This window comes from Hypanus sabinus, chromosome 9, assembly GCF_030144855.1.
Source record: "Hypanus sabinus isolate sHypSab1 chromosome 9, sHypSab1.hap1, whole genome shotgun sequence".
NCBI lineage: Eukaryota > Metazoa > Chordata > Chondrichthyes > Myliobatiformes > Dasyatidae > Hypanus > Hypanus sabinus.
In genome coordinates, this window is record NC_082714.1 from 163,610,131 (window position 1) to 163,637,077 (window position 26,947).

The 26,947-nt window shown below is 43.2% G+C and overlaps 1 protein-coding gene across 2 annotated transcripts in view; it reads right to left on the bottom strand.

Annotated features, from left to right (window-relative positions):
- Positions 1 to 6,568: 6,568 nt before the first annotated feature.
- Positions 6,569 to 26,947, bottom strand: part of LOC132400003 (angiopoietin-4-like) — a 107,197-nt gene continuing 86,818 nt past the window's right edge. The window contains exon 9 of one of the 2 annotated variants that reach the window (XM_059981045.1): positions 6,569 to 12,906. In XM_059981045.1, the coding sequence (XP_059837028.1) occupies positions 12,815 to 12,906 (92 nt within the window). In that variant the 3' untranslated portion in view covers positions 6,569 to 12,814. The other variant, XM_059981044.1, reaches the window with a different exon arrangement.

The window sequence follows — 26,947 nt, forward strand, 5'->3', positions numbered from 1 at the left end:
TCAAATCTTGAAATAGATGGGCCACAATCCACTTTGTTAGGACGTACCTAATAAAGTGGTCACTGTGTGAAGATTGTGTTTCCTTTTCAACTTCTCAGGGGAACCAATGAGGGTTAATTTCCCTTGAACCTCAGTCAGTCATGTTGGCACTGAGGGCTGTGACAGACACTGTGACCACCCACAGAAACTCGATGGGAGTCTGGTTCAAAGGAATGTGTTTCTAGAGCACCTCCCAGGCCCAGCATTTCTCCAAGCACTGCCAGGCCAGGGAACTCATCACCATTGTAGTGTGGGAAGCAGGAGGCAAGCCAGATAACTTGAGCACAACTAGCCTCCTACAAAGTGACGACGATCAGCTCACTGGAATCAGATTTCTTTGATATTGTGTAAAAGAAAAATTACTGGAGGAATTCAGCAGGTCAGGCAGCATCAGTGGAGGGAAATGAACAATCAACATTTTAGGTCAGGACATTTCGTTGAAGGGTCTGAGCCCAAATCATCATCTGTCCATTTTCCTCCACAATTCTGCCTGACCTGTTGAATTCCTTCAGCATTTAATTCAGACCATAAGACATAGGAGCAGAATTGGGCCATTTAGCCCATCGAGTCTGCTCCACCATTCCATCATGGCATGTTTATTATCCCTCTCAACCACATTCTCTTGTCTTCTCCCCGTAAGCTTTGACAACTTTACTATTCAAGAATCTAACAACCTCCGCTTTAAGTAAAACTAGTAACTTGGCATTAGCTGTCTGTGGCAATGAATTCCACAGGTACCTTATTCTCCTCATTTCTGCCATAAAGGGGCTTCCATCTATTCTTGGGTGTGCTGTTTGGTCCTAGACTCACCCACTATTGGAAAAATCACATCCACTCTATCTAGGCCTTTCAACATTCAATAGGTCCACCCCTCATTCTTCTAAACCACAATGAGTTCAGACCCAGAGCTATCAAATGCCTCTCATACATTAACCCTTTCATTCTCTGAATTATTCTTGTAAATCTCCCCTGGACCCTCTTGAAATGAATGCTAACACTGCATTTGCCTTCCTTATTACTGACTCAACTTGCCTTAGGGAATCCTGTGCGGGGTCTCCCAAGTCGCTCTCCTGCTAAGATAAAATGTGATCTTGACCTCACAATCTGCAGCATCATGACCTTGTACCTTATTTACTTACTTTTTCACTGAGATACAGCATGGAGTAGGTTCTTTTAGCCCTTGGACCAGTGCTGCCCAGCAATCCATCGATTTTAATCCTCACCTCGTCACGGGACAGTTTACAATGATCAATGAACCTACCATCCAGTACGCCTTCGGACCATGGCAGGAAAGTGGAGCTCACCGAGGAAACCCACGTGGTCACAGGGAGAAATACAAACTCCTTACAGGCAGCAGTGGGAATGGAACCTGGGTTGCCTGTACTGTAAAGCGTTGTGCTAACCACTAGGCTACCATGTCTCTCTGGTCTGCCTGCACTGAACTCTCACGGTGACAGTATCAATTTATTCTGTATTCTGTTCTGCTTTGTACTATCTCAATGCACTGATGTAAGGAATTGATCTGTGTGAACGGTGTGCCAGACAAGCTTTTAGAACTTAGAATGTAGAACAGTACCGCACAGGAACAGGCCCTTCAGCCCACAATGTTGTGCTGAGTAAATGCCTAACTAAACTACTGCTTACACAACGTCCATATCTTTCCATTTCCCTCACAGTAATACGCCTGTCTAAATGTCTCTTAAAAGTCTCTAATGCTTCTGTCTCTACCCCCAGCCCCAGGAGTGCACCCCGGACACCCACTGCTCTGTGTTTAAAAAAAAGACTTGTCCCTCACATATTCTTTAAAATAACTCCCCTCTCACCTTAATGCATGCTTTCTGGTACTGTATTAAACATTTAGACCCTGGAAAAAAAGATACTCCCTGTCTACTCTATCTATGCCTCTGATAAGCTTATAAACCTCTCATCAGATCTCCTCTCAGCCTCCACTGCTCCAGAGAAAACAACCCACGTTTGTTCAGCCTCTTGTTATAGCACATGCCCTCTAAACCTGGTAAACCTCGTCAGCATGTCCTTCATCTTCCAAAGACTCTTCAGCTAATGTTCCAGAAATTTATTGTTTATTTATTTATTATTTTTCTTTCTTTCTTTCTTTCTTTCTTTCTTTCTTTCTTTCTTTCTTTCTTTCTTTCTTTCTTTCTTTCTTTCTTTCTTTCTTTCTTTCTTTCTTTCTTTCTTTCTTTCTTTCTTTCTTTCTTTCTTTCCACAGTTTGGGTGATTGAACACCCAAGTTGGTACAGATTTTCATTCATTCTATTATGGTGACTATTCTATTATGGATGTGTTGAGTATTCTTGAGAGAAAATTAATCTCAAGGTTGTATATTGTGCTATATATATATATACACACACACACTTTGATAGTAAATTTAATTTGAGCACCCTCCCCAAAGTCTCAACAATCATCCTATAATTGGACGACCAGAAATGTATTTCAGTGTAATTTGTTACATATGACAATAATAAAACACTTCTCCAAATTTTCTATTTAATTGTTTATTATATGAGGAAGGGATTGTAAGTGCAAGGTGCTGTTACTTGCCATAAACAGCCTTGAGAACAGACTCGTGGCTTTCCAGCTGTCAACCAAAGTATTAAGTTGACAGGGAATGGGAACGATTTCGTTATGATCACCTGCACACTTTCTACACACGCACACTCTAGTGTTTATCCAAATAAGGCAAGTATTTAGTCACAGCAGAAGTAAAATTGAGCCTGAAGACTGATTCCTGGCAACAGGTGGGTAGTTTACATTGTGGGTGTCTCCGATCCAAGTACTTGCGTCAACGTCGCAGGGAGGTGATTGAGAGCTGACCTCTCTCTAGGGTTACGTAGTGTGTATGTTGTTAATTTATGAGACATGCATTCCACTGGTGATGAATGCTCTCAAAATAAAAACAAGATTTGGACAGCTTTGGATGGCTTTCAGTCCTCACTATCATTAGAATATGCAGTTAATGATGTTTGCCTTAGGGGTTCAGGAACATTTATTACCCCTCGACCATCAGGCTCCTGAACCAGAGTGGGTACATTCACTCACCACAACACTGAACTGATTCCACAACCTACAGACTCAGTGTCAAGGACTCAACAACTCACGTTCTCAGTATTACTATTTTTCTTTTTTTATTTGCAGTTTGTCTTCTGTTGCACATTGGTTGTTTGTCAGTCTTTATTTATGTACAGTTTTTTATGTCAAGTCTATTGTATTTCTTTATTTTTCTGTAAATCCCTGCAGGAAATTAATCTCAAGGTAGTATATGGGGACATATACAGTGCATACTTTGATAATAAATTTACTTTGAACTTTAACTTAAGAAAATTAATTGCATTCATTAGCTTTTACTTTTACTTTGTGCAATCAAAAACTGAGTTTTTTTTCCAGTGTGGAAGTAACCTTGGTTTCCAGGTTAATTAACAAACCTGAGCAGGTCTTGTTCCACAGTGTCCCACTTTCGATGTCCATGTCACTAATGCATGAGTATTCCCAGTGGTACAGGGGAGGTTGGAGCTGAATACGTGAGTCGGGAACTCCCAGGACAACAGGACAACAAAGACAGCATGATAGCATAGCAGTTAGTGTAAAACTTTCAAGTTCAAAAGAAGTCAAAGTAAATTTATTATCAAAAGTTCAAAGTTCAAAATAAATTTATTAGCAAAGTACACACATGTCTCCATATACTACCCTGAGATTCATTTTCTTGCAGACATACTCAGTAAACCTGCAATAGACTGGCAGCCATAATAGAATCAATAAAAGACCACACTAACTTGGGCGTTCAACCAGTGTGCAAAAGTCAACAAGTTATGCAAATACAAAAAGAAATTAATAATAATAATAATAATAATAATAATAATAATAATAATAATAATAATAATAATAATAATAATAATAATAATAATAATAATAATAATAATAATAATAAATACATAAGCAATAACTATGAAGAACATAAGATGAAGAATCCTTGAAAGTGAGTCCATAGGGTTGTGGAAACATTTCAATGATGGTGCGAGTGAAGTTAAGTGAAGGTTCGAGAGCCTGATGGTTGAGGGGTTATAACTGTTCCTGAACCTGGTGGTGGGAGTCCTGAGGCTCCTGTACCTTCTTCCTGACAGCATCAGTGAGAAGAGAGCACGACCTGTGTGGTGATATCACGTGCAATGATGTGCCAGTCCGTGATTGGGCAGACCACTGAGCGTGCGCAGGATTGCTAGAATGTTCCAGCACATTGCTGGGTTAAGGCGTGTTTGTTTATTACTGTAAATAAAAGTTCTCTAATTCTTCCAGAATTTGATTCTTCATTGTTAACCCATGGTACGTTTAAACAGAAGTAACATAACAACCTGTATGGTGAGGGTCCTTGATGATGGATACTGTGACAATGCTTCATGTAAATGTGCTCAAAAGTGGGGAGGGCTTTACCTGTGATGCATTGGGCTGTATCCATTACTTTATAGGGTCAATGATACATTTCAACTACATCTATCACATACAGTATGCATAAAAAACCTACAGTGAAATGCGTTGTTTATGTTATGTTAACAGTCAGCACAACCTAAAAGTAAACTGGATCAACCGAGACAGGCTGTTTGTAAGGAGTTTGTATGTTCTCCCCTTGATTGCATGGTTTTCCTCTGAGTGCTCTGGTTTCTTTGCACAGTCCAAAGATGTACGGGTTAGGATTAGTAAGTTGTGGACAAGCTATGGACACTTGCGAGCTGACCCCAGCACAATCTTCAGACTGTGTTGGTCATTGACACAAAAGATGCATTTCACTGTATGTTTCAATGTACAATTGACAAGTAAAGCTAAATCTTTCTTTCTCTTTTCTACATCGCTCCCCAGGGCCATACTTTTCATTGTGACAGACACCTACAGGTGTATAAGATGATGAGAGTCATTGATCGTGTGGATAATCAGAGGCTTTTTTCCAGGGCTGAAATGGTTGCCACAAGAGGACACATGTTTTAGGTGCTGGAGAGTAGGTACAGAGGAGATGTCAGGGGTATGTTTTTTACGCAGAGTGGTGAGTGTGTGGAATGGGCTGCCGGCATCAGTGGTGGAGGCGGATACGATAGGGTCTTTTGGATAGGTACATGGAGCTTAGAAAAATAGAGGGCTATGGGTAAGCCGAGTAATTTCTAAGGTAGGGACATGTTCGGCACAACTTTGTGGGCCAAAGGGCCTGTACAGTGCTGTAGGTTTACTATGTTTCTATGTTTACCCTGAATCATCTTCCCAAAGTTCAATAATTCACATTTATCAAAATTAAATTCCATTTGCCCTCTCTTGGCCCACTTAACCAGCTAATTAAGATCTCTCTGTAAATCCTGAAAGTCTTCTTCGCTGTCAATGACAGCACCCACTTCAGTGTCACCTGTGTTCTAATACCCCACTCTAAAGTCCTGAAACAGTATTTGGGATTCTCTGTCAAACTGGATCCTACTCCATCCCAGCAAGAAGAGTTCGAAGAGTGCGCAGAATCTCCCAGACCACAAAGATCAAAGATGATCTTTACATTCAATGTCCACTTTATTAGGTACATCTGTATGCCTGCTTATAAATGTAAATATCTAAACGACCAATCCGATGGCAGCAACTCATTGCGTAAAAGCCCTGGGCCCTAATGCGAACCATGACTTATGTTTGGACCATTGAAACACTACCCCAAATAGACTGGAGAGGCAGGGTTTTGGAACTGGAGGTGAGAGTCAGATCGATTTTGCTCACTTTCCCCTATATTTGCCCCTTTTGCCACTGCACTGAGGCTGTGAGGACACTTCAGCTGCTGTGCTTTGAGTCTGTGAGCTTTGGGCCTACTCTGGTTGCTCTGGTGACTTAGATCCAAGGACTCAATTTGGTTTAGAATGCTGTCGCTTGGTTTTGTTGTTTGTATAATTTGTGTTTTTTTTCTTTCTCTGCTCATTGGGTGTTGGTCTTTCTTTTTTTTAAACTGGGTTCATTTGGGTTTGCCTGTAAGCAGACAAATCTCGAGGCTGTATAATTTATACATATTTTGATAATAAATATACTTTGAATCTTTGAAAAGCATGCAGACATAGTCAAGAGGTTCAGTTGTTGCTCATCGGAATGGGGATGAAATGTGATCTACATGACTTTAATCGTGGAATGATTGTTGGTGCCAGATGGGGTGGTTTGAGTATCTCAGAAGCTACTGATCTCCTGGGATTTTTACACACAACAGTCTCTAGAGTTTACAGAGAATGGTGCAAAAAACAAAACAAAACAAAAATCCAGTGGGCAGCGGTTCTGTGGGTGAAAACGCCTTGTTAATGAGAGAGGTCAGAGGAGAATGGCCAGACTGGTTCAAGCTGACAGGAAGGCGATGGTATCTCAAATAACCACACGTTACAATGGTGGTGTTTAGAAGAGCACCTCTGAATGAAAAACACGTCAAACCTTGAAGTGGATGGGCTACAGTAGCAGAAGACTGTTAACATATGGTCAGTAAACACTTTATTTGGTACAGGAGGTTCCTAATAAATTGGCCACTGAGTGTATTTCAAACAAGAGAACATCTGCAGATGCTGGAAATCCAGAGCAATTCACACACGATGCTGGAGGTACTCAGCAGGTTGGGTAGCATCTATGGAAAAGAATAAACAGTTGACGTTTTGGGCTGAGACCCTTCATCAGGACTGAGTGCATTTGTCGCATCTACATCGAAGCATCAAAACATATAGTAAAATTCATTGCTTGCATCATGTCAGATCAGAAAGGATCGTGCTGAGGGCAGCCTGCAAGTTTCACCACGCCTCTGGCAGCAAAATTGCATGTCCACACCTTACTAACCCTCCCCCTGAACATACGTTAAAGTCAAAGTACATTTATCATCAAAACACTACTCTGAGATTCATTTTCTTCCAGGCATTTACAGGAAAATGAGCTCAAAGTTCAAAATAAATTTATTATCAAAGTACGTATCTGCCACCATATATTACCCTGAGATTCATTTTCTTGTGAGCATTCACTGTAGATACAAAAGAACACAAAAGTGTGAATGAAAAACTGCTCCAAAGATGGACAAACAACCAATGTGCAAAGGCAATAAGCTTCAAATACAAAAAGAAAAAAACAAATAAAATAATGATAACGATAAATACACCATAAATATCGAGAACATGAGATAAAGAGTGGTTGTGGGAGCACTTCATTGATGGGGTGAGTATAAGCTGAGTGAAGTTATAACCGCTGCTTCAGGAGCCTGATGTTTGAGGGGTAATAACTATTCCTGAATCTGGTGATGTGGGTCCTGAGGCTCTTGTACCTCTAGCAGAAAAGAGAGAGCATGGCCTGGATGGTGGGGGTGTTTGATGATGGACGCTGCTTTCCTACGACAACGCTCCTTGTAGATGTGCTCAACGGTGGGGAGGGCTTTACCTGTGATGCACTGGGCTGTATCCACTAATTTTAGACTTTTGTGTTTTGAATTGGGTTGACTATATTTCTTACATCCTTCACATACAAGGGGAGTAAAAATCTTTACATTTCATCTCCAATTAAATGTGCAATTTATAGTAATTTCTAATAAATAGTATGTACAACAGGACAGTTAATATAACATAGAAATACAATTGTACCAGCGTGAATTAATCAATCTGATGGCCTGGTGGAAGAAGCTGTCCCGGAATCTGTTGATCCTGGGTTTTGTGACTCGGGTCCCCAATGATTTTTTGGGACGTTTTTACGCATCTGTCTCTGTAAATGTCCTGAACAGTGGGAATAGTGGGAAGTTCACACCACTCTCTGAAGGGTCCTGCGATTAACGATGGTACAGTTCCCACACCAGGCAGTGATGCAGCCGGTCAGGATGGTCTCAATTGTACCCCTGTAGAAAGTCCTTGGGATTTGGGGACGCATGCTAAATTTCTTCAACCGTCTGAGGTGAAAGAGGTGCCGTTGTACTTTTTTCACCACACAGCCAGTATGTACAGACCATGTGAGATCCTCGGTGGTGTTTGTGCCGAGGAACTTAAACCCCTCATCCCCAGATCCATTGATGTCCACAGGGGTTAGTGTGTCTCCATCCCTCCTGTAGTCCACAACCAGCTCCTTTGTTTTTGCGACATTGAGGGAGAGGTTGTTTTCTTGACACTGCTGTGTCAGGGTGATGACTTCTTCTCTGTAGGCTGCCTCATTTTTATTTGAAGTAAGGCCAATCAGTGTAGTATTGTCAGCAAATTTAATTAGCAGATTGGAGATGTGGGTGGCAACACAGTCATGGATATACAGAGAGTAAAGGAGGGGGCTTAGGACACAGTCCTGAGGGGCACCTGTGTTGAAGGTCAGAGGGGTAGAGGTGAGGGAGTCCACTCTCACCACCTGCTGGTGATCTGCCAGGAAGTCCAGGATCCAGCTACTCAAGACAGGGCGAAGGCTGAGGTCTCTGAGCTTCTTGTTGAGCCTGGAGGGAATTGTGGTGTTGAATGCTGAACTGTAGTCCAAGAACAACATTCTCACATAAGCATCCTTCTTCTCCAGGTGTGTAAGAATGTTGTGTACAGGTGTGGCTATTGCGTCATCTGTTGATCGGTTGTGTCAGTAGGCGAGTTGTAGGGGGTCCAGTGTGGGTGGCAGTATGCTGCAGATGAAGTCCTTGACCAGCCTCTCAAAGCATTAGCTTATTATTGAGGTGAGTGTGACAGGACCCCAGTCGTTCAGACATGCTACTTGGTCTTTTTAGGTACAGAGACAATGGTGGATGTTTTGAAGTAGGAGAGCACTCTACACTGGGAGAGGGAGAGATTAAAACTGTCTGTAAACACACCTGCCAGTGTTGCTGCTCGCATCCTGAGGCCCACCCCGGGATGCTGTCCAGTTCTGCAGCCTTGTGACCGTCCACTCACTGGAAACACCTGTGTACTTCAGCCTCAGACATGACCAAGGTGCAGGTTTGCTTCAGCAGCTCTCCTCAGGGGCTCAGTGTTGGCAACATCCAACCAAGAGTAAAAAAAATTTAGCTTGTCTGGGAGAGAGGCTGTGATGTTGGAAACTCCACTGCATTTATCTTTGAAGTCTGCGATGGTGTGCAGCCTTAGCCGTAAGCTGCGTGTGTTGTTGGTGGAGAGTTGTGTCTGGATCTTGTCCCTGTATTGTCGTTTTGTTGCCTTGATGACCTTGTGCAGATCGAAGCTGCACTTCTTGAGTTCCTGTGGTTACCAGCAACATAAGCTCTGTCTCACATGGTAATTGCAGTACACACGGAATTATTGATCCAGGGTTTCTGGTTTGGATAGACCCTGACCGGTTTTTGGGGGACACTGACTTGATGCACTTTTGGATGAAGCTCGTGACCCCTCTGTGAACTCGGAGACATCCTCATCGCAAAAGATATTCTGGTTGATGTCATCAAATTCAAAAAATTTTTGAAATAGAATACAATTTATGAAAACTATAAATGACAAAGATTGGCAAACAATCAATGTGCAAGCATCTATGGGATGTGAGAGGACATGGAAACACTGTGAGGAAACTCACGCAGTCTCAAGGAGAACTCCTTGTGAACAGTGGCAGGAATCGAACCCTGGTTGCTGATTGTTGGTGCTGGTGGATCTGTGGAATTTGGTGCCACAGGCGGCTGTGGAGGTACTTAAGGCAGAGGTTGATATGTTCTTGATTGGTCGGGGCATGAGAAGATACGGAGGGAAGACAGGAAAATAAGGTCAAGGGGAAATAGATAAGCTGTGATGAAATGGGGGAGTAGACTCGATGGGCCGAATGGCCCAATTCTGCTCCTATATGTTATAGTCCAACAGGCACCTTTGATGGTGTCGCCTCACTATTTTACCTCCTGCATCCCTTCGATTCCAACCCCTCCCCCACTGAGTCTATGCTGTTTTTAAAATGCCAGTTTATTTATAATCTGCTGTGCTAGCAAGCAAAGGAAAGTCATTGGCATGGGACAGCTGAATAATTTGACAGGTGCCAGCGACTGGAAACAAAAAATGATAGCTCTTGATGTCAGAGATCGGATCATGGATACTGTTATATTTTCAAATCCTGTTCCTCCACAATAACGCATCTGGAAATGTACTCATCCAACTTACATTTCAACGTGCTGACTGGCTTATGATGTCGAGGTCAAGACAGGGGACGTGGTGTAGATTCACTGAACTCTGTATGTGGCAGGAAAGAAGGTGTTTGACCCATAGTCCATCTCCCGTGAGAGCTCCTTAGAAAAGCCGCACACTCCACACTCCCCGTCTCCTATCCGCAACCTACAGAGCCATCAGGCCCCTGATAACTTCACTCACCATAACTCTAAACCAATTCCACAACCTGCAGACTCAACGTCTCTACAGCCCAAGTTCTCACAATGGAGATGGGGAGGAATTTCTTTAACCAGTGTGATGAATCTGTGCAATTCATTGTCACAGGCAGCTGTGGAGGCCAAGTCATTGGGTGTACCTAGAGAAGAGGTTGATAGATCCTTGATTATTCAGGGCATGAAGGGATATGAGGAAAAGGGAGGAGACTGGGGCTGAGTGAGAAAATGGATCAGCCATGATGAAATGGTGGAGCAGACTCGATGGGCCAAATGGCCTAATTCTAGTCCTATATCTTATGTTCTTATTGTTTATTTGCATAATCTGTCTTCTTTTGCACATTGGTTGTTTGTCAGTCTTTGTCATTTATAGTTTTTCATGAATTCCATTGAATTTCTTTACTTTCCTGTAAATGTCTGCAGGAAAATGATTCTCAAGATAGTATATGGTAATGTATATGTACTTAGATAATATTTTTTAGATTGTTTAATTTTAATTTTTTATATCAAATAGCTATCTAATTTTCTAATTGTTAAATCTGCATCCATTGACTCTCCTGACCACTCATTCCAGAGAATAGCAGCTCAGCTGGGTGAAATTTCTTCTACTACTCTTGTTGCAAATGACACAAGTTCAAGTTTGTTGAACATGTTCATGTATACAGCAAAATGAAACAGTGTTCTTTCAGGGCCAAGGTATAAACCACGGTACCAACAGTCATACATCGTACACTGTTTGTTCATTATGTGCTGTGTTGTATGACAAGGATGATCATGGTCTCTTCGTGACCATCACTGTTTTGGCAAATTTTTCTGCAGAAGTGGTTTGCCATTGCCTTCTCCTGGGCAGTGTCTTTGCAAAATGGGTGACCTTAGCCATTATCAATACTCCTCAGGGATTTTCTTTTTTCCCAGCAGTTAGACACAACTGAATAGTTGTATTCAGAGAGCATTTAAGAGTCAACCACATTTCTGTGGGTCTGGAGTTACAAATTGGCCAGGTAAGGACGGCAGGATTTTCCTCTAAAGGACATTAGTCAACCAGATGGGTTTTTACAACAATCAACATGGTTTCATGGTCATCAGATATTTTTATTGAATTCAAATTCACCATCTGTCATGGTTGGATTTAAACTCATGTCCCCAGCGTATAACTGGGCCTCCAGGTTACTGATCCAGTGGTAATTACCACTACGCCAAATCTCCCCTCTGTTCCAGTACAGCTACAACACCAACATCCACCTGGCAATGTGGAAAATTGCCCAGGTATGTCCTGTACACACAAGAAACAGGACACCCAACCCAACTAATTACCGCCCTATCAGCCTACCCTCAATCATCAGCAAAGTAATGGAAGGGGTCATCAACAGTCTATCATGCAGCACCTACTTGACCAATAACCTGTTTACGATGCAGGTTCTGTCAAGGCCACTCAGCTCCTGACCTCATCACCTGCTTGGTCCAAACATGGACCAAAGAGCTAAATACCAGATGAAGTGAGTAAATACTTCAAGTTGATAGGGTGGTTAGGAAGGCATATGTGTGTTGGCCTTCATTAGTCTAGGGAAGGAGTTCAAGGTCTACAAGCTAACGTTGCAGCTCTGTAAAACTCTGGTTAAACCACACTTGGAGTATTGAGTTCAGTTCTGGTCACTTCATTATAGGAATGATGTGGAAGCTTTAGAGAGGATACAGAGGAGATTTACCAGGATGTTGCCTGGATTAGAAAGCACGTCTTATGAGGATATGTTGAGTGAGCCAGGAATTTTTTCTTTGGTACAATAGGTGATTTGAATAGACAAGATGACAAGAGACATACTGTGGACAGCCAGAGTCTTTTTCCCAGTGCACAAATGGCGAATATGAGGGGGTATAATTTTAAGCTGACTGGAGGAAAGCATAGGATGGATTGTCAGTTTTTTACACAGAGAGTGGTAAGTGCGTGGAACGTGCTGACAAGGGGTGATGATGGGGCAGATATATTAAGGACATTTAAAAGTCTTTTAATAGGCACATGAATGAAATAAAAATGGAGGGTTATCCAGAAGAGAATGGTTTGAATGATCTTGTGGTAGGTTAAAAGGTCAGCACAACATTGTGGGCCAAAGGGCCTATACTCTGTTCCATGTTCTATTTTAAATAGTGTATAACAGGTTGACCAGCAGATGGCAACGGAGTCGCAGCTACAAACAGCTTCATTTTAATTTTCTGGGAAACATCTTTAAAAGTGTGAGCAACCAATTGACATTAGCCCCTCTGAGTTTCTTTGGGACAATTCTTTAGATTAAGGTGCTAAGTAAACACACTTTATAGTGACTGTACTTTTCAATAGGACATACCATGCTCAGCAGGTTAGACATCTTGGGAGAGAGCAGCAGATTTAACATATGCAAACCTTTCTTAAGACCATAAGACCACAAAGCATAGAATTAGATTTAGGCCATTCAGCCCATCAAGTCTGCTCCATCATTCAATCATGGCTGCTTCATTGGAAGTCTGAATCTTGCGGGTTTTCTTCTGATGTCCACCACTGAATAACGAGCAGTCAGAAGAAGAAACTAAGAGGAAAAATTGTACTGTAGAGATCACTTGTATTAAACAGTTCAAAAATATGAGAAGAAATTAAGCACAGCAATGGGATGGAGGGATTGGAGGTGCATTCTGCTTCAACCAGCACCGTTCAGAGAACAGATCCAGAGACATCAAACTTTCTATCTAACCCTTTCATTCCCTGAATCATCCTTGTGAACCTCCTCTGCACACTCTTCAATGCCAGCACATCTTGTCTTAGATAAGGAGCCAAAAACTTTTCATAATTTTCAAGGTGAGGCCTTACCAGTGCCTTATAAAGCTTCAGCATCACATCCCTGCTCTTGTATTCTAGACTTCTTGAAATGAATGCTAACATGGCATTTGCCTTCCTCACCATCGACTCTACCTGCAAGTTAACCTTTAGGGTATTCTGCACAAGAACTCCAAAGTCCCTTTGCATCTCAGATCTTTGGATTTTCTCCCCGTTTAGAAAGTATTCTGCACATTTATTTCTACTACCAAAATGCATGACCTTGCATTTTCCAACATTGTATTTGATTTGCCACTTTTTTGCCCATTCTCCTAATTTGTCTAAGTCCTTCTGTAGCCTACCTGTTTCCTCAACATGACCTACCCCTCCACCAATCTTCATATCATCTACAAGCTTGGCAACAAAGCCGTCTATTCCATCATCTAAGTCATTGATATACATCATAAAAGAAGTGTCCCAACACCAACCCCTGTGAAACACAACTAGTCACTGGCAGCCAACCAGAAAAGGATTCTTCTATTTCCACTCGCTGCCTCCTTCCAATCGGCCAATGCTCTAAGTATACCACTACCTTTCCTATAATACCACGGGCTCTTTATTTGGTAAGCAGCATCATATGTAGCACCTTGTCAAAGACCCTCTGAAAGTCCAAATATACAACATTCACTGTATCCCCTTTATCTATCCTGCTTGTAAACTCCTCAAAGAATTCCAATAGGTTCATCAGGCAGGAATTTCCCTTCAGGAAACCTTGTTGACGTTGTCCTACCTTGTCCTGTCACCAAGTACTCTATAACCTCATCCTTAAAAACTGACTCCAACATCTTCCGAACCACTGAGGTCAGGCTAACTGGTCTATAATTTCCTTTCTGCTGCCTTTCTCCTTTCTTAAAGTGTGGAGTGACAATTACAATTTTCTAGTCCCCTGGCACCATGCTAGAGTCCAATAATTTTTGAAAGAACATTACTTATGCTCCCACAATCTCTAACGCTAGCATTCCTCTATCACACTCATCTCTCTTTTATTTTTTATATACTTGAAAAACTTTTACAATCCACTTTGATATTATTTGCTAGCTTGCTTTCATATTTCCCTCCTTTTCCCTCCTAATGATTCTTTTAGTTGCTCTCTGTGGATTTTTAAAGGCTCCCAGTCCCTTAACTATCTGCTAATTTTTGTTTTGTTGCATGCCCTCTCTTTTGCTTTTATATTAGCATAGACTTCTCTTGTCTGCCGTGGTTGTATTATTTTGCTATTTGAGTATTTCTTTGCTTTTAGAATACATCTGACCTGAACCTTCCTCATTTTTCCCAGAAACGCAAGCCATTGCTGCTCTGCTGACATCCCTGCCAGCAGCTCCTTCCAGTTTGCTTTGGCCAACTCCTCTCTCATACCACTGTAATTTCTCTTACTCCACTGAAATACTGCTACACCAGGCTTTACTTTCTCCCTATCAAATTTCAAGTTGAACTGAATCAAATCAAGATCATCAGGTCCTAAGGATTTTCTTTTTACCTTAAACTCCCTAATAGCCTCCAGTTCATTACGTCACACCCAACCTAGTATAACTGATCTCCTAGCAGGCTCAACGACAAACTGCTCTAAAAAGCCATCTCATAGGCATTCAACAAACTCACTCTCTTGAGATCCATTACCAACCTGATCTTCCCTTCTACCTGAATGATAAAATCTCCCACGACTATCATAACATTGCTCTTTTGGCATACCTTTTCTGTTCCCTGTTGTAATCTGTGGGCCACCTCCCAGCCACTGTTGGGAGGCCTGTATATAACTGCCATCAACGTCCTTTTACCCTTGCAGTTTCTTAACTCAACCCACAAGGATTCAACATCTTCCGATCCTATATCACAACTTTCTACTGATTTGATGCCAGTCTTTACCAGCAGAGCCACACCACCCCCTCTGCCTACTTTCCTATCCCTCCGATACAACACGTAACCTTGGGTATTCATCTCCCAGCTACAACCATCGTTCAACCACTCTTCAGTGATGGCAACAACATCATACCTGACAATCTGCAATAGTGCAACAAGATCATCCACTTTATTTCTTATACTCCGTGCATTGAGATATAACACTTTGAGTTCTGTAATTGCTACCCTTTTTGATTCTGCATCCCTAATGCACTGATACTCACCCTACTGGCTGCAATTTTGTCCTATCATCTGCCTGCCCTTCCTGACAATCTGACTGCACGCTATCTTTACTGTTTTACCATCCGCCCTATCCTGAGTCCCTTCATTCCAGTTCCCAACCCCCTGCCAAACTAGTTTAAACCCTCCCTAACAGCTCTAACAAACCTGCTCACAAGAATATTTGTCCTCCTCGGTTTCAGGTGTAACCCATCCCTTTCGTTCAGGTCATACCTCCCACAGAAGAGATCCCAATGAACCAGAAACCTGAAGCCCTTCCCCCTGCACCAGCTTCTCAGCCATGCTTTATCTGCCAAATCATCCTGTTTCTACTCTCATTAGCACGTGGCACAGGTAACAATCCAGAAATTTCTATCCTGGAGATCTTCCTTCTCAGCTTTCTGCCCAGCTGTCTAAATTATCTCTCCAGGACCACATGTCTTTTCCTTCCTATGGCATTGGTACCAATATGTACCAAGACATCTGGCTGCTCTCTCTCTCTCTCTAAAATGCTGTGGACACCGTCTGAGCCATCCCTGACCCCGACACCTGGGAGGCAACGTACCATCTGCATGTCCCGTTCACGCTCACAGAATCTCCTGTCTGTTCCTCTGACAATTGAGTCCCCTATCACTACTGCTCCCCTCTTCTCCCTCTTTCCCTTCTGCACCATGGACCCATGCTCAGTGCCTGTATCCTGGTCCCTGTGGCATTCCCCTGGGAGGACATCCTCCACAACACTATCCAAAGCAGTATACTTATCATTGAGGAGAATGGCCACGAGGGTGTTCTGCTGTAACTGCCATTCATATTTCCATTTCTCCTGACAATCACCCAGACACTTGCCTCCTGCAACTTGGGGGTGACTACTTCCCTGTAACTCTGATCGATTATCTCCTCTCTCTGCCGTACAAGCTGAAGGTCATCCAGCTGTGGTTCCAGATCCCTAACACGGTCTTCAGGGAGCTGCAGCTGGATGCACTTCATGCAGACGTAGTTCCCCGGGAGTCTCTAGGTCTCCCAGGACTCCAACATCTGACATGAAGAACACACAGCAGCCATTACCTCACTAAGCACAGTAAGAATTTTGAAAAATGGAAGCTTAACAGAAGTTTACCCAGGGCCAGTGCCTCTTCCAGGCCGAAGCCTCCTTTGCGCTAAAGCCTGACACTCCTACTCTCACCGTCATCTTCTCCCAACAATGGCTGCCCTGCTTGTCCCTTCTGTATTTTATTTAATTTACTGTGCTCCACTCCTGCTGCTGATTGAGCCTGCAGAATATCCAGACGCCTGCAAAGCTCTCCTTTTAAGCAAGCATCGCCGACCTGCGAGAAACCTCGTCGCTGCGCTCTGCTCCCGCCACTGACTGGGCCTCTGGAATATTTGAACATCCACAAATCCATAGGTTAATTTTAATATCAGAGAATGTAGACAGTAGACAACCTGAAATTCTTTCTCTTCGTATACATCCTCAAAGTAAGAAACCCCATAGATTGAATGATCGGAGTAATTGGAGTAAACGGAACTGTTTCATTTTATCAAAAGGATTTCTGTCTGTGTTTCTGTGCATCATGGGACAAAACCCAATTTTTTCTGGGGTGTTCTTATTACTTTCAGGACCTGGGTAAGAATCGCACAGGCCGATGCTGTCAACATCATCAGACCTACCAACCAAAATAAAATCAGTAACGCAAGAGCTTCTGCGGATGCTGGAAATCCAGAGCAACAAACACAAAAGGAGCTCAGCAGGTCAGGCAGCATCTATGGTGAGGAATAAACATTCAATGTTTTGGCTAGAAACGTGGGAGACACGGTAGCATGGAGTTTAGTGTAACACTAAACAGCACCAACAACCCAGGTCCAGTTCTGCTGCTGTCTGAATGGAGTTTGTATGTTCTCCTCAAGACCATGTGAGTTTCCTCTGGGTTCTCAGGTTTCTTCCCACATCCCAATACATACAGGTTAGGGTTAACGAGTTGTGGACAATACATACGGGTTAGGGTTAACGAGTTGTGGACAATACATACGGGTGAGGGTTAATGAGTTGTGGACAATATGTACGGGTTAGGGTTAATGAGTTGTGGACAATACGTATGGGTTAGGGTTAGGATTAATGAGTTGTGGACAATACGTATGGGTTAGGGTTAGGATTAATGAGTTGTGGACAATATGTACAGGCTAGGGTTAGGGTTAGTGAGTTGTGGACAATAAGTATGGGTTAGGGTTAGGATTAATGAGTTGTGGACAATACGTACAGGCTAGGGTTAGGGTTAGTGAGTTGTGGACAATAAGTATGGGTTAGGGTTAGGATTAATGAGTTGTGGACAATACGTACGGGTTAGGGTTAGGGTTAGGGTTAACGAGTTGTGGACAATATGTACAGGCTAGGGTTAGGGTTAGTGAGTTGTGGACAATTTTATGCTAACATCGGTTGCATGGTGATACTTGCGGGTTGCCTCGCCCAGCACGTCCTTGACTATGTTAGTTGTTAATGCAATCGACACAATTCACTGCTTCAATGTACATCGGACAAATAAATCTATTTTTTCTTTCTTTCTTTCTTTCGACCGACCATAAGACATAAGACATTAGGCCATTCATCGAGTCTGCTCTGCCATTCCGTCATGGCCAATCCCACTCACCCCCATACACCTGTCTTCTTGCCATAACCCATGGTGCCTTGACCAATCAGGAAATGATCAATCTTTGCTTTAAATATGCCCACGGTCTTCGCCTCCACAACTTCCTCTCTTTCTTTCTCAACCTATCCTCATAAGACATGCTCTCTGATCCAGACAGCATCCTAAGTAAATCTCCTTTGCCCCCTCTGTAAAGCTTCCACATCCTTCCTAAAATGAGCCAGCCAGAACTGAACACAATACTCCGAGTGTGGACTAACCAGAGTTTTATAGAGGAGCAACATTACCTCACGGCTCCTGAACTCAGTCCCCCGACTAATGAAAGCCAATCACACCATGTGTCTTCTTAACCACCCTATCAACTTTCTCAGTAACTTTGAGGGATCTATCAACATAGACCTGAAGGCCTGGTTCTATGCTCTAGTGCTCCATGACTCTGTTTCAGAACTCTATGCTCTATGACCATCGGGGAAGGAATGGATTGATCTTGGAGTGGGGTAAAAGGTCAGCACAGCAGCATGGGCTGAAGGGCCTCTACTGTGCTGTACTATGTTCTAAATCAGCTCACACTTGTCACTTGTTCTGGTAGAACTTTATCTCCTGAACCTGTGAGCCTTTCATCACCTGTCTGCACAAGTGCTTTTGGAATTCCTTCTGTAAAAATAGCAAATGCATTGAAAGTGCAGACAGGGGGCAGTGAACCTGTCTGTGCAGAATTATACATTTCCAGCTGTCAATGCACATTCCCTGAACCAGCTGCTTCTGCTGCTCTCCGGACTGATCAGGAACAACATGCAGATTCCCTCTCGATGGAGATGATAGATTGCTGAGCCAGGGGTTCGATCCAAGCTGGATGCTTAATCTGCCGGAGGATTTGGAGGTTACTGAGAGGGTACAAAAGAGACTTGATACAACTGATGTGGAAATTCAATGTTGGGCAGTAGGAAAGTGGGACAGCAAGCTTGTCAGACCAAATAGCCTTTCTCTCCTAGTTCTAAGGAAATTCTTTAATCATTGTACAGTGAGGAAGGCTATCAAAGCTTGCAGTGGGATCTGGAAAAATGGGCTGAGAAATGGCAGATGGAATTTAATGCAGCTAAGTGTGAGGGTCTCCACTTCGGGAGGACAAACCAGGGTAGGACTTACACAGAGAGCAGTAGGGCACTAAGATGTTTGGATGGACAGAGAGATCTGGGAATACAGGTCCATAGTTCCTTGAAAGTGGCTTCACAGGTATTTAGGGTCTTAAAGAAAGCTTTTTGGCCTTCATAAATGTACTGAGTACAGATGTTGACAGACAGACAGACAGACAGACAGACAGACATACTTTATTGATCCCGAGGGAAATTGGGTTTCGTTACAGTCGCACCAACCAAGAATAGTGTAGAAATATAGCAATATAAAACCATAAATAATTAAATAATAATAAGTAAATTATGATGAAATTGTATAAGATATTGGTGAGGCCCAGTTTGGAGTACTGTGTGCAGTTCTGGCCACCTACTGACAAGATATCAATAAGATTGAAAGAGTGCAGAGAAAATTTACAATGATGTTGCTGGGACTTGAGGACCTGAGTTATAGAGAATGGTGAATAGGTTCGGACTAGGAGGGCCGAGATGGCCTGTTTCCGTGCTGTGATTGTTCCGACTTCATTCCCTGGGCCGTAGGAGAATGAGGGGATATTTGACAGAGGTATACAAAATTACGAGGTCTATAGATTGTATAAATGCAGGAGGCTTTTTGAACTGAGGTTGTAGGAGTCTAGAACCAGTGATCATGGGTAAAGAGTGAAAGGTGAATTGTTTAAGGGGAACATGAGGGAGAACTTCACTCAGAGGGTGGTGAGAGTGTGGAACAAGCTGGAGGTGGTGGATGTGGGTTTGATTTCAACATCTGAGAGAGGTTTGGATAGGTACATGGATGGGAAGGGTAAGGAGGGCTATGGTCTGGGTGCAGGTAGATGAGATTAGGCAGCTTGAATGGTTCAGCTGGATGGGCCAAAGGGCCTGTTTCTGTGCTGTAGTGTTCTGCAACTCTATGACCCTGTGGTAGAACGTAGTGAGCAGTTCACTCAAATTGTTCATGTCATAGAGGGTTATCTAAGATTACCACCAAATGTAGACAAACTGGGAAGGAGACCAGGAATTGGCAGATGGAATTTAACTTGGATGTTGCATTTTGTCAAGTTAAACCAGGCCTTGGTCACACAGTAAAGTGTAGGACCCTGGAAAGTGTTGTCGAGCTGAGGAACTAGGAATGTGCGAGTACATGGCTCCCTAAAACTGGTGCTAGAGCTAGACGAGATGGGAAGTGCTTGCCTTCATCAATCAGGGCCATGAGTGTGAGAGTTGGGACGTCATGTTGTTGATGACACCATTCTGGCATGGTTCCGGAGCACTGGAAAATTGCAAATGTCACTCCATGCTTCAAGAAGGAAGGGTGACTGAAGAAAGGAAATTATCCGCCAGTGAAGTCTGACCTCATTATTAATAATGAGATCTCAGGGTACTTGCAGGCACATGATAAAAATTGGCATGGTTTCCTTAAGGGGAAATCTTGCCTGACAATTCTGTTGGAATTGTTTGAGAAAATATCAAGCAAGATAGACAAAGAGAATCGGTGGATATTGAGTACTTGGAGGATCAGAAGGCCTGTGACAAGGCGCTATTCATGAATCAGCTGAACAAGACAAGAGACCACGGTATTACAGGAAATATATGAGCATGGATAGAAGATTGGCTGATTAGCAGGAGGCAAAGGTGGGAATAAAGGGAGCCTTTTCTGGTTGGCTGCTGGTGATTAGCGGTGTTCTGCAGGGGTCGGTGTTGGGACCGCTTCTTTTTATGCTATATGTCAATGATTTGGATGATGGAATTGATGGCTTTGTGGCCAAGTTTGTAGACAATACGAAGATAAGTGGAGGAGCAGGTAGTGTTGAGGAAGCAGGAAGTCTGCAGAAGGACTTTGATAGATTAGGAGAAGTGGCAGATGGAATACAGTGTATGGTCATGCACTTTGGAAGAAGGAATAAAAGCGTAGACTATTTTCGAAATGGAGAAAATTTAAAAATACAAGGTGGAAAGAGACTTGGGAGTCCTTGTGCAGAATTCCCTAAAGGTTAATTTGCAGGTTGAGTCAGTGGTAAGGAAGTCAAATTCAATGCTGGCATTCATTGTGAGAGGATTAGAATATAAAAACAAGGATGTAATGCTGAGGCTTTATAAGGCACTGGTAAGGCCTCACTTGGAGGATTGTGAGAAGAAAGAGATGCACTGGAGGGGATTCAGTTGAAGTTCACGAGAATGACTCCAGGATTGACAGGGTTAATGTATGAGGAGCGTTTGATGGCTGTCGGCCTGCACTTGCAGGTGCTTAGAAAAGTAAGGGAGGGGGCAGGTGATCCCATTGAATATTGAAAGGCCTAGATAGAGTGGCTGTGGAGAGGAAGTTTCCTATAGTGGGTGAATCTAGCATCAGAGGGCACAGCCTCAGAATAGAGGGACAACCATTTAGAAAAGAGGTGAGGAAGAATTTCTTCAGCCAGAGGGTGATGAATCTGTGGAATTCATTGCTACAGAGGGCTGTGGATGCAGGTCATTGAGTGCATTTAAGGCAGAGGTTGGTAGGTTCTTGATTAGTCGGGGAAAGAACAGTTATGGCGAGCGAGCAGAAGGATGGGGTTGGGAGGAAAAATAGATCAGCTATGATGAAATGGCAGAGCAGACACAATGGGCTGAATGGCCTAATTTCTCTTATGTCCGATGGTCTTATGATCTTAAGCACAGGATGGACATCTTAGCCCGTATAGACTCAAAATCTTCCTGAATCTCTGTCTCCGCCCAGCTGTCTGGTCACTCATCCTCATATGGCTTGTTCTCGAGTGTTGCTGGGAACTGCCCACAGGAAGCAACTTCAGACCTTTTGCCACATGTAAAGTGCCCAAACAATAGTGATTGGCAGGGTTGGACTTTACCAGTTAGCAGCGTTGCACTTAAGCAGTTAGTAGCATTGTGTTTAACTAGTTAGAGGCTTTGGGCTTAACTGGTTAGAGGCATTGGGTTTAGTCAGTCTGCAGATTTAGGTTTAATTGGTTAGAGACACTGAGTTTATTTGAGTGACAGCACTGGATTTAACCAGTTAGCAGAATTCAGTTTGCAGCAGCATTGAGTTGCAATGCTGCAAACAGGTTAAAGGCACTGGATCTATCTGGATGACAGCATTGGATTTAATCGGTTAGCATCATTGGGTTTAACAGGCTTGTGACACCAGGCTTGACTGGTTAGAGGCATAGGGTTTATCCAGTTAGCAATATTGAGTTTAACTGATTAGAGGCACGGGGTTTATCCAGGCGACAGCACTGGGTTTAACTGGTTGATGTCCTGACTTGACGTTGAAAGAATGTTGCTCGTGTTTAGAGACCCACCCAACAGGAGCACACTGTTATCAATGTTTACACTTGTGCATCCAAATCAAAAGTTCAAAGTGCATTTTATTCTCAAAATATGTATCCTATATACACCCTTGAGATTCATCTCCTTACAGGCAGCCACAAAACAGATCGGCAGGTATGGTGTTGTAGGCATCACAGAATCATGGCTAAAAGAAGATTATAGCTGGGAGAGTAATGTCCAAACATACATGTATCAAAAGGACAGGCAGGAAGGCACAGGGGGTGGCGTGGCTTTGCTGGTAAAAAATGAAATCAAATCATTAGAAAGAGGTGACATAGAATCAGAAGGTATTGAATCATTGTGGATAGAGCTAAGGAACTGAAAGGGTAAAGCGACCCTGACGGGAGTTATATACAGACCTTCTAAACAGCAGTAAGAACGTGATCTACAAATTACAACAGGAGATAGAAAATGCATGCCAAAAGGGCAAAGTTACAATAGTCATGAGGGGTTTCAATCTGCAGGTAGATTGGGAAAATCAGGTTGGTGCTGGTTCCCAAAGAGGGGGAGTTTCTACAATGCCTACAGGAGGCTTTTTAGAGCAGCTCATGGTTAAGGCCACTAGGGGATCAGCTGTTCTGGATTGGGTACTGTGGAATGAACCAGAAATGATTAGACAGCTTAAGGACCCCTTAGGGGAAAGTGATCATAATATGATAAAATTCACGCTGCAATTTGAGAAGGAGAAGCTAAAGTCAGATGTATCAGTGTTACAGTGGAGTAAAGGGAATTACAGAGGCACGAGAGAGGAGCTGGCCAAAATTGATAGGGAAAGAATGCTGGCTGGAATGACAGCAGAGCAGCAATGACTGGAATTTCTGGAAGCAATTTGAAAGGTGCAGGTTATATACATCCCAAAGAGGAAAATGTATTTGAAAGGCAAGATGATAAACCATGGCTAACAAGAGAAGTCAAAACCAACATACAAGCCAAAGAGAGGGCATATAATAAAGCAAAAATTAGTGGGAAGTTAGATTGCGAAGCTTTTAAAGACCCACAGAAGGCAACTAAAAACTCATTAAGAATGAAAAGATGGAATATGAAGGTAAGCTAGACTTACAGATAACAAAAATTTCTTCAGATACTTAAAATGTGAAAGAGAGGTGAGAGTGGATATTGTACTGATGGAAGATGATACTGGAGAAGTAATTAGGTGGAACAACGAAATGGCAGATGAACTGAATAAGTATTTTGCATCAGTCTTCACCGTGGAAGACACGAGAAGTATGCCAGAAGTTCAAGAGTGTCAGGGAGCAGAAGTGAGTGAAATTGCCATTACTAGGGAGAAGGTTCTTGGGAAACTGAAAGGTCTGAAAGTAGATAAATCACATGTAGTAAATGGTCTACACCCTAGGGTTCTAAAAGACGTGGCTGAAGAGATTGTGGGGGCATTAGTAATGATCTTTCAAGAATCAATTGATTGGCAAGTTTCTGAATGGAATGTCAAATTGCAAATGTCACTCCACTTTTCAAGAAGGGAGAGAGGCAGAAGAAAGGAAATTATAGGCCAGTTAGCCTGATCTCAGTGGTTGGGAAGATGTTGGAGTTGATTATTAAGGATGAGGTCTCGGGTTACTTTGAGGCACATGATAAAAAAGGCCGTAGTCAGCATGGTTTCCTCAAGGGAAAATCTTGCCTGACTAATCTGTTGCAATTCTTTGAAGAAATAACAAGCAGGATAGACAAAGGAGAATTGGTTGATGTTGAGCACTTGGATTTTCAGAAGGTCTTTGACAAAGTGCCACACTTGAGGCTGCTTAACAAGCCAAGAGCCCGTGGTATTACAGGAAAGATTCTAGCATAGATAAAGCACTGGCTGATTGTCTGGAGGCAAAGAGAGGGACTAAGGGGCCTTTTCTGGTTGGCTGCTGGCAGCTAGTGGTGTTCCACAGGGATCTGTGCTGGGACCGTCTCATTTTACATTATATGTCAATGACTTAGATGATGGAATTGATAGCTTTGTGGCAAAGTTTGTGGATGATACAAAGATAGGTGGAGGGACAGATAGTTTTGAGGAAGTAGAGAGGCTACAGAAGGACTTAGACAGATTAGGAGAATGGGCAAAGAAGTGGCAGATGGAATACAATGTTGGGCATGTATGGTCATGCATTTTAGTAGAAGAAATAAAAGGGTAGTCTATTTTCCAAATGAAGAGAAAATTCAAAAATCTGAGGTGCAAAGGGATTTGGGAAACCTTGTGCAGGATTCCCCAAAGGTTGATTTGCAGATCTGAGTCGGTGGTGAGGAAGGCAAGAGTGATGTTTACATTTATTTCAAGAAGGCTAGAATATAAAAGCGAGGAGGTAATGTTCAGGCTTCATAAAGCACTGGTGAGACTTCACTTGGAGTATGGTGAGCAGTTTTGCTTCCCTTATTGGAGAAAGGGTGTGCTGACGTTGGAGAGGGTTCAAAGGAGGTTCACAAAAATGATTTCAGAATTGAAAGGCTCTGGGCCTATATTTATCAATGAAACCTATCGAATGTTGAAAGGCCTCAATAGAGTGGATGTGAAGAGAACGTTTTCAATGTGAGGGAGTCTAAGTCCAGAGGGCACAGCCTCAGGATACAAGGACATCCTCTTAGAATGGAGTTGAGGAGGAATTTCTTTAGTCAGAGAGTGGCGAGTCTGTGGAATTTGTTGCCACAGGGGGCTGTGAAGGCCAAGCCTTTACATGTATTTAAGGCAGAGGTTGATAGATTCTTGATTAGTCAGGGCATGAAGGGATAGAGGGAGAAGGCTGGAGAATGGGGCTGAGAGGAAAATTGGATCAGCCATGATGAAATGGCAGAGCAGACTTAAGGGGCCAAATGGCTTAATTCTGCCCCTTTGTCTTATGGTCTAAAACAAAGGAACTCAAAGAAACCCATTAAAAAAAAGACTGTCAAATGCCCAATGTGCAGAGAAAGGAAAACAAATAATGCAAACAATAAAAGTAAGCAAATGGCATTCAGAACTGAAGTTCACGACAGTGAGTCTGCAGACACAATGCCAGCAGCTGATTCAGGAGCCTGTTAGTTACCGGCCGCAGCCTTTCAGAGCTGTGAGCGGAACCGTCCGTCCCTCGCCTTCGACCCCAACACCCTGATACTTTCAATCTGGCCCAGCACTTAAATCGGCCAAACATTGGATTCGCCTCCAAGCCCACTCCAGCAATGCCAGACACAGCTGACATTTTAAATTGACAAGTGATTCATTGGTTGTGAATACCTAGTACACATTTGTATGATTAAGTGGATCTTAAAAGAAGAAAACACATGCTTAATGACGCTCATAACAGTTCAATAACAATCGTTCCTTTACAAGTCCTCCTGCAAATGCTAGTTCAACAGCACAGCACCCTCTGGAGGTAATTTGTAAAACCTTTACCACCTTTGAACTTCTAAGTACACCCCTTAATGAAAAGATCTGTCTGATATCTCCTTCCTCAAGTTGTCTCTGAACCATTACAAGATTAGATTGAAGTCTTTAAACAGAGGTGTGAAGAATTTCAAGGGGGTGGCAAGCTGCGATGTCCATTGAGGTTGGGGCTCAGACTTAGATTTTTTTTAACGTTCGTCCTGTTGGTTTTGGGGGCAGCACAGGGAGTCAGGGGGCAAGTTAGCGTTTAGGGACAGGGATGAGGGTGAGTTGGAGGCAGGGGCAATAAATGAAGAGTCTGGGACAGAAGCTGATGATCAGAGTCCAAGTCAACCAGAAATTAATGGACTTTGACCTTTGGAGTTTGCTGACTTCTGGGTATCGACTCCCGGAGTTACTGATCACAGGGCTTAGACCTCCAAGCCTCAACCTACAGACTCACCCAGGCTTTGACCCTGGGACTCACCGACCTGGTGGGTCACCAGCACTAAAGACAAATCCCCATGGACAAGGACTGGTGACCAGTTGCTCACACCCTTCCTCTACCTGCCATTGTTCCCCACCCATCGTCCCCATGCCCATGTCCAGAGAATATTGTCCTCAGGCACCCTTGACCTGGGCTCTGTGCCAGCCCCATACGTTCGATCAGAAGTCTGAGGGCCGGATCATCATGGTGCTGGCCCGCAGGGAGTAACTGGTGCTTCTGAAGTAATGCCACTTGATGCCGTTCAGCTTCCGTAAGTGATTGCGGGCTGGGTAGTACATCCCGTTGAGGTTGGACAGACCACAGGCGTCAAACCACCAGCCTGTTGGGGGGGGGGGAAGAGAGAGGCTCAAGATCAATGGTGATCCCAACTATCAAAGCATTGACTCAACCCCGAACCTCCTCCCTCATTGTTTAAATGGCTGAAGGAGATCTCACAGAGAGGGTATGACACATTGGGCTGATGACACAAAGGTTGGAGATGTTGTGGATAGTGTGGAGGGCTGTCAGAGGTTACAGCAGGACATTGATAGGTTGCAAAACTGAGCTATGAAGTGGCAGATGGAGTTCAGCCCAGATAAGTGTGAAGTGGTTCATTTTGGTAGGTCAATCATGATGGCAGAATATAGTATTAATGGTAAGACTCTTGGTAGTGTGGAGGATCAGAAGGATCTTGGGGTCCAATTCCATAGGACACTCAAAGCTGC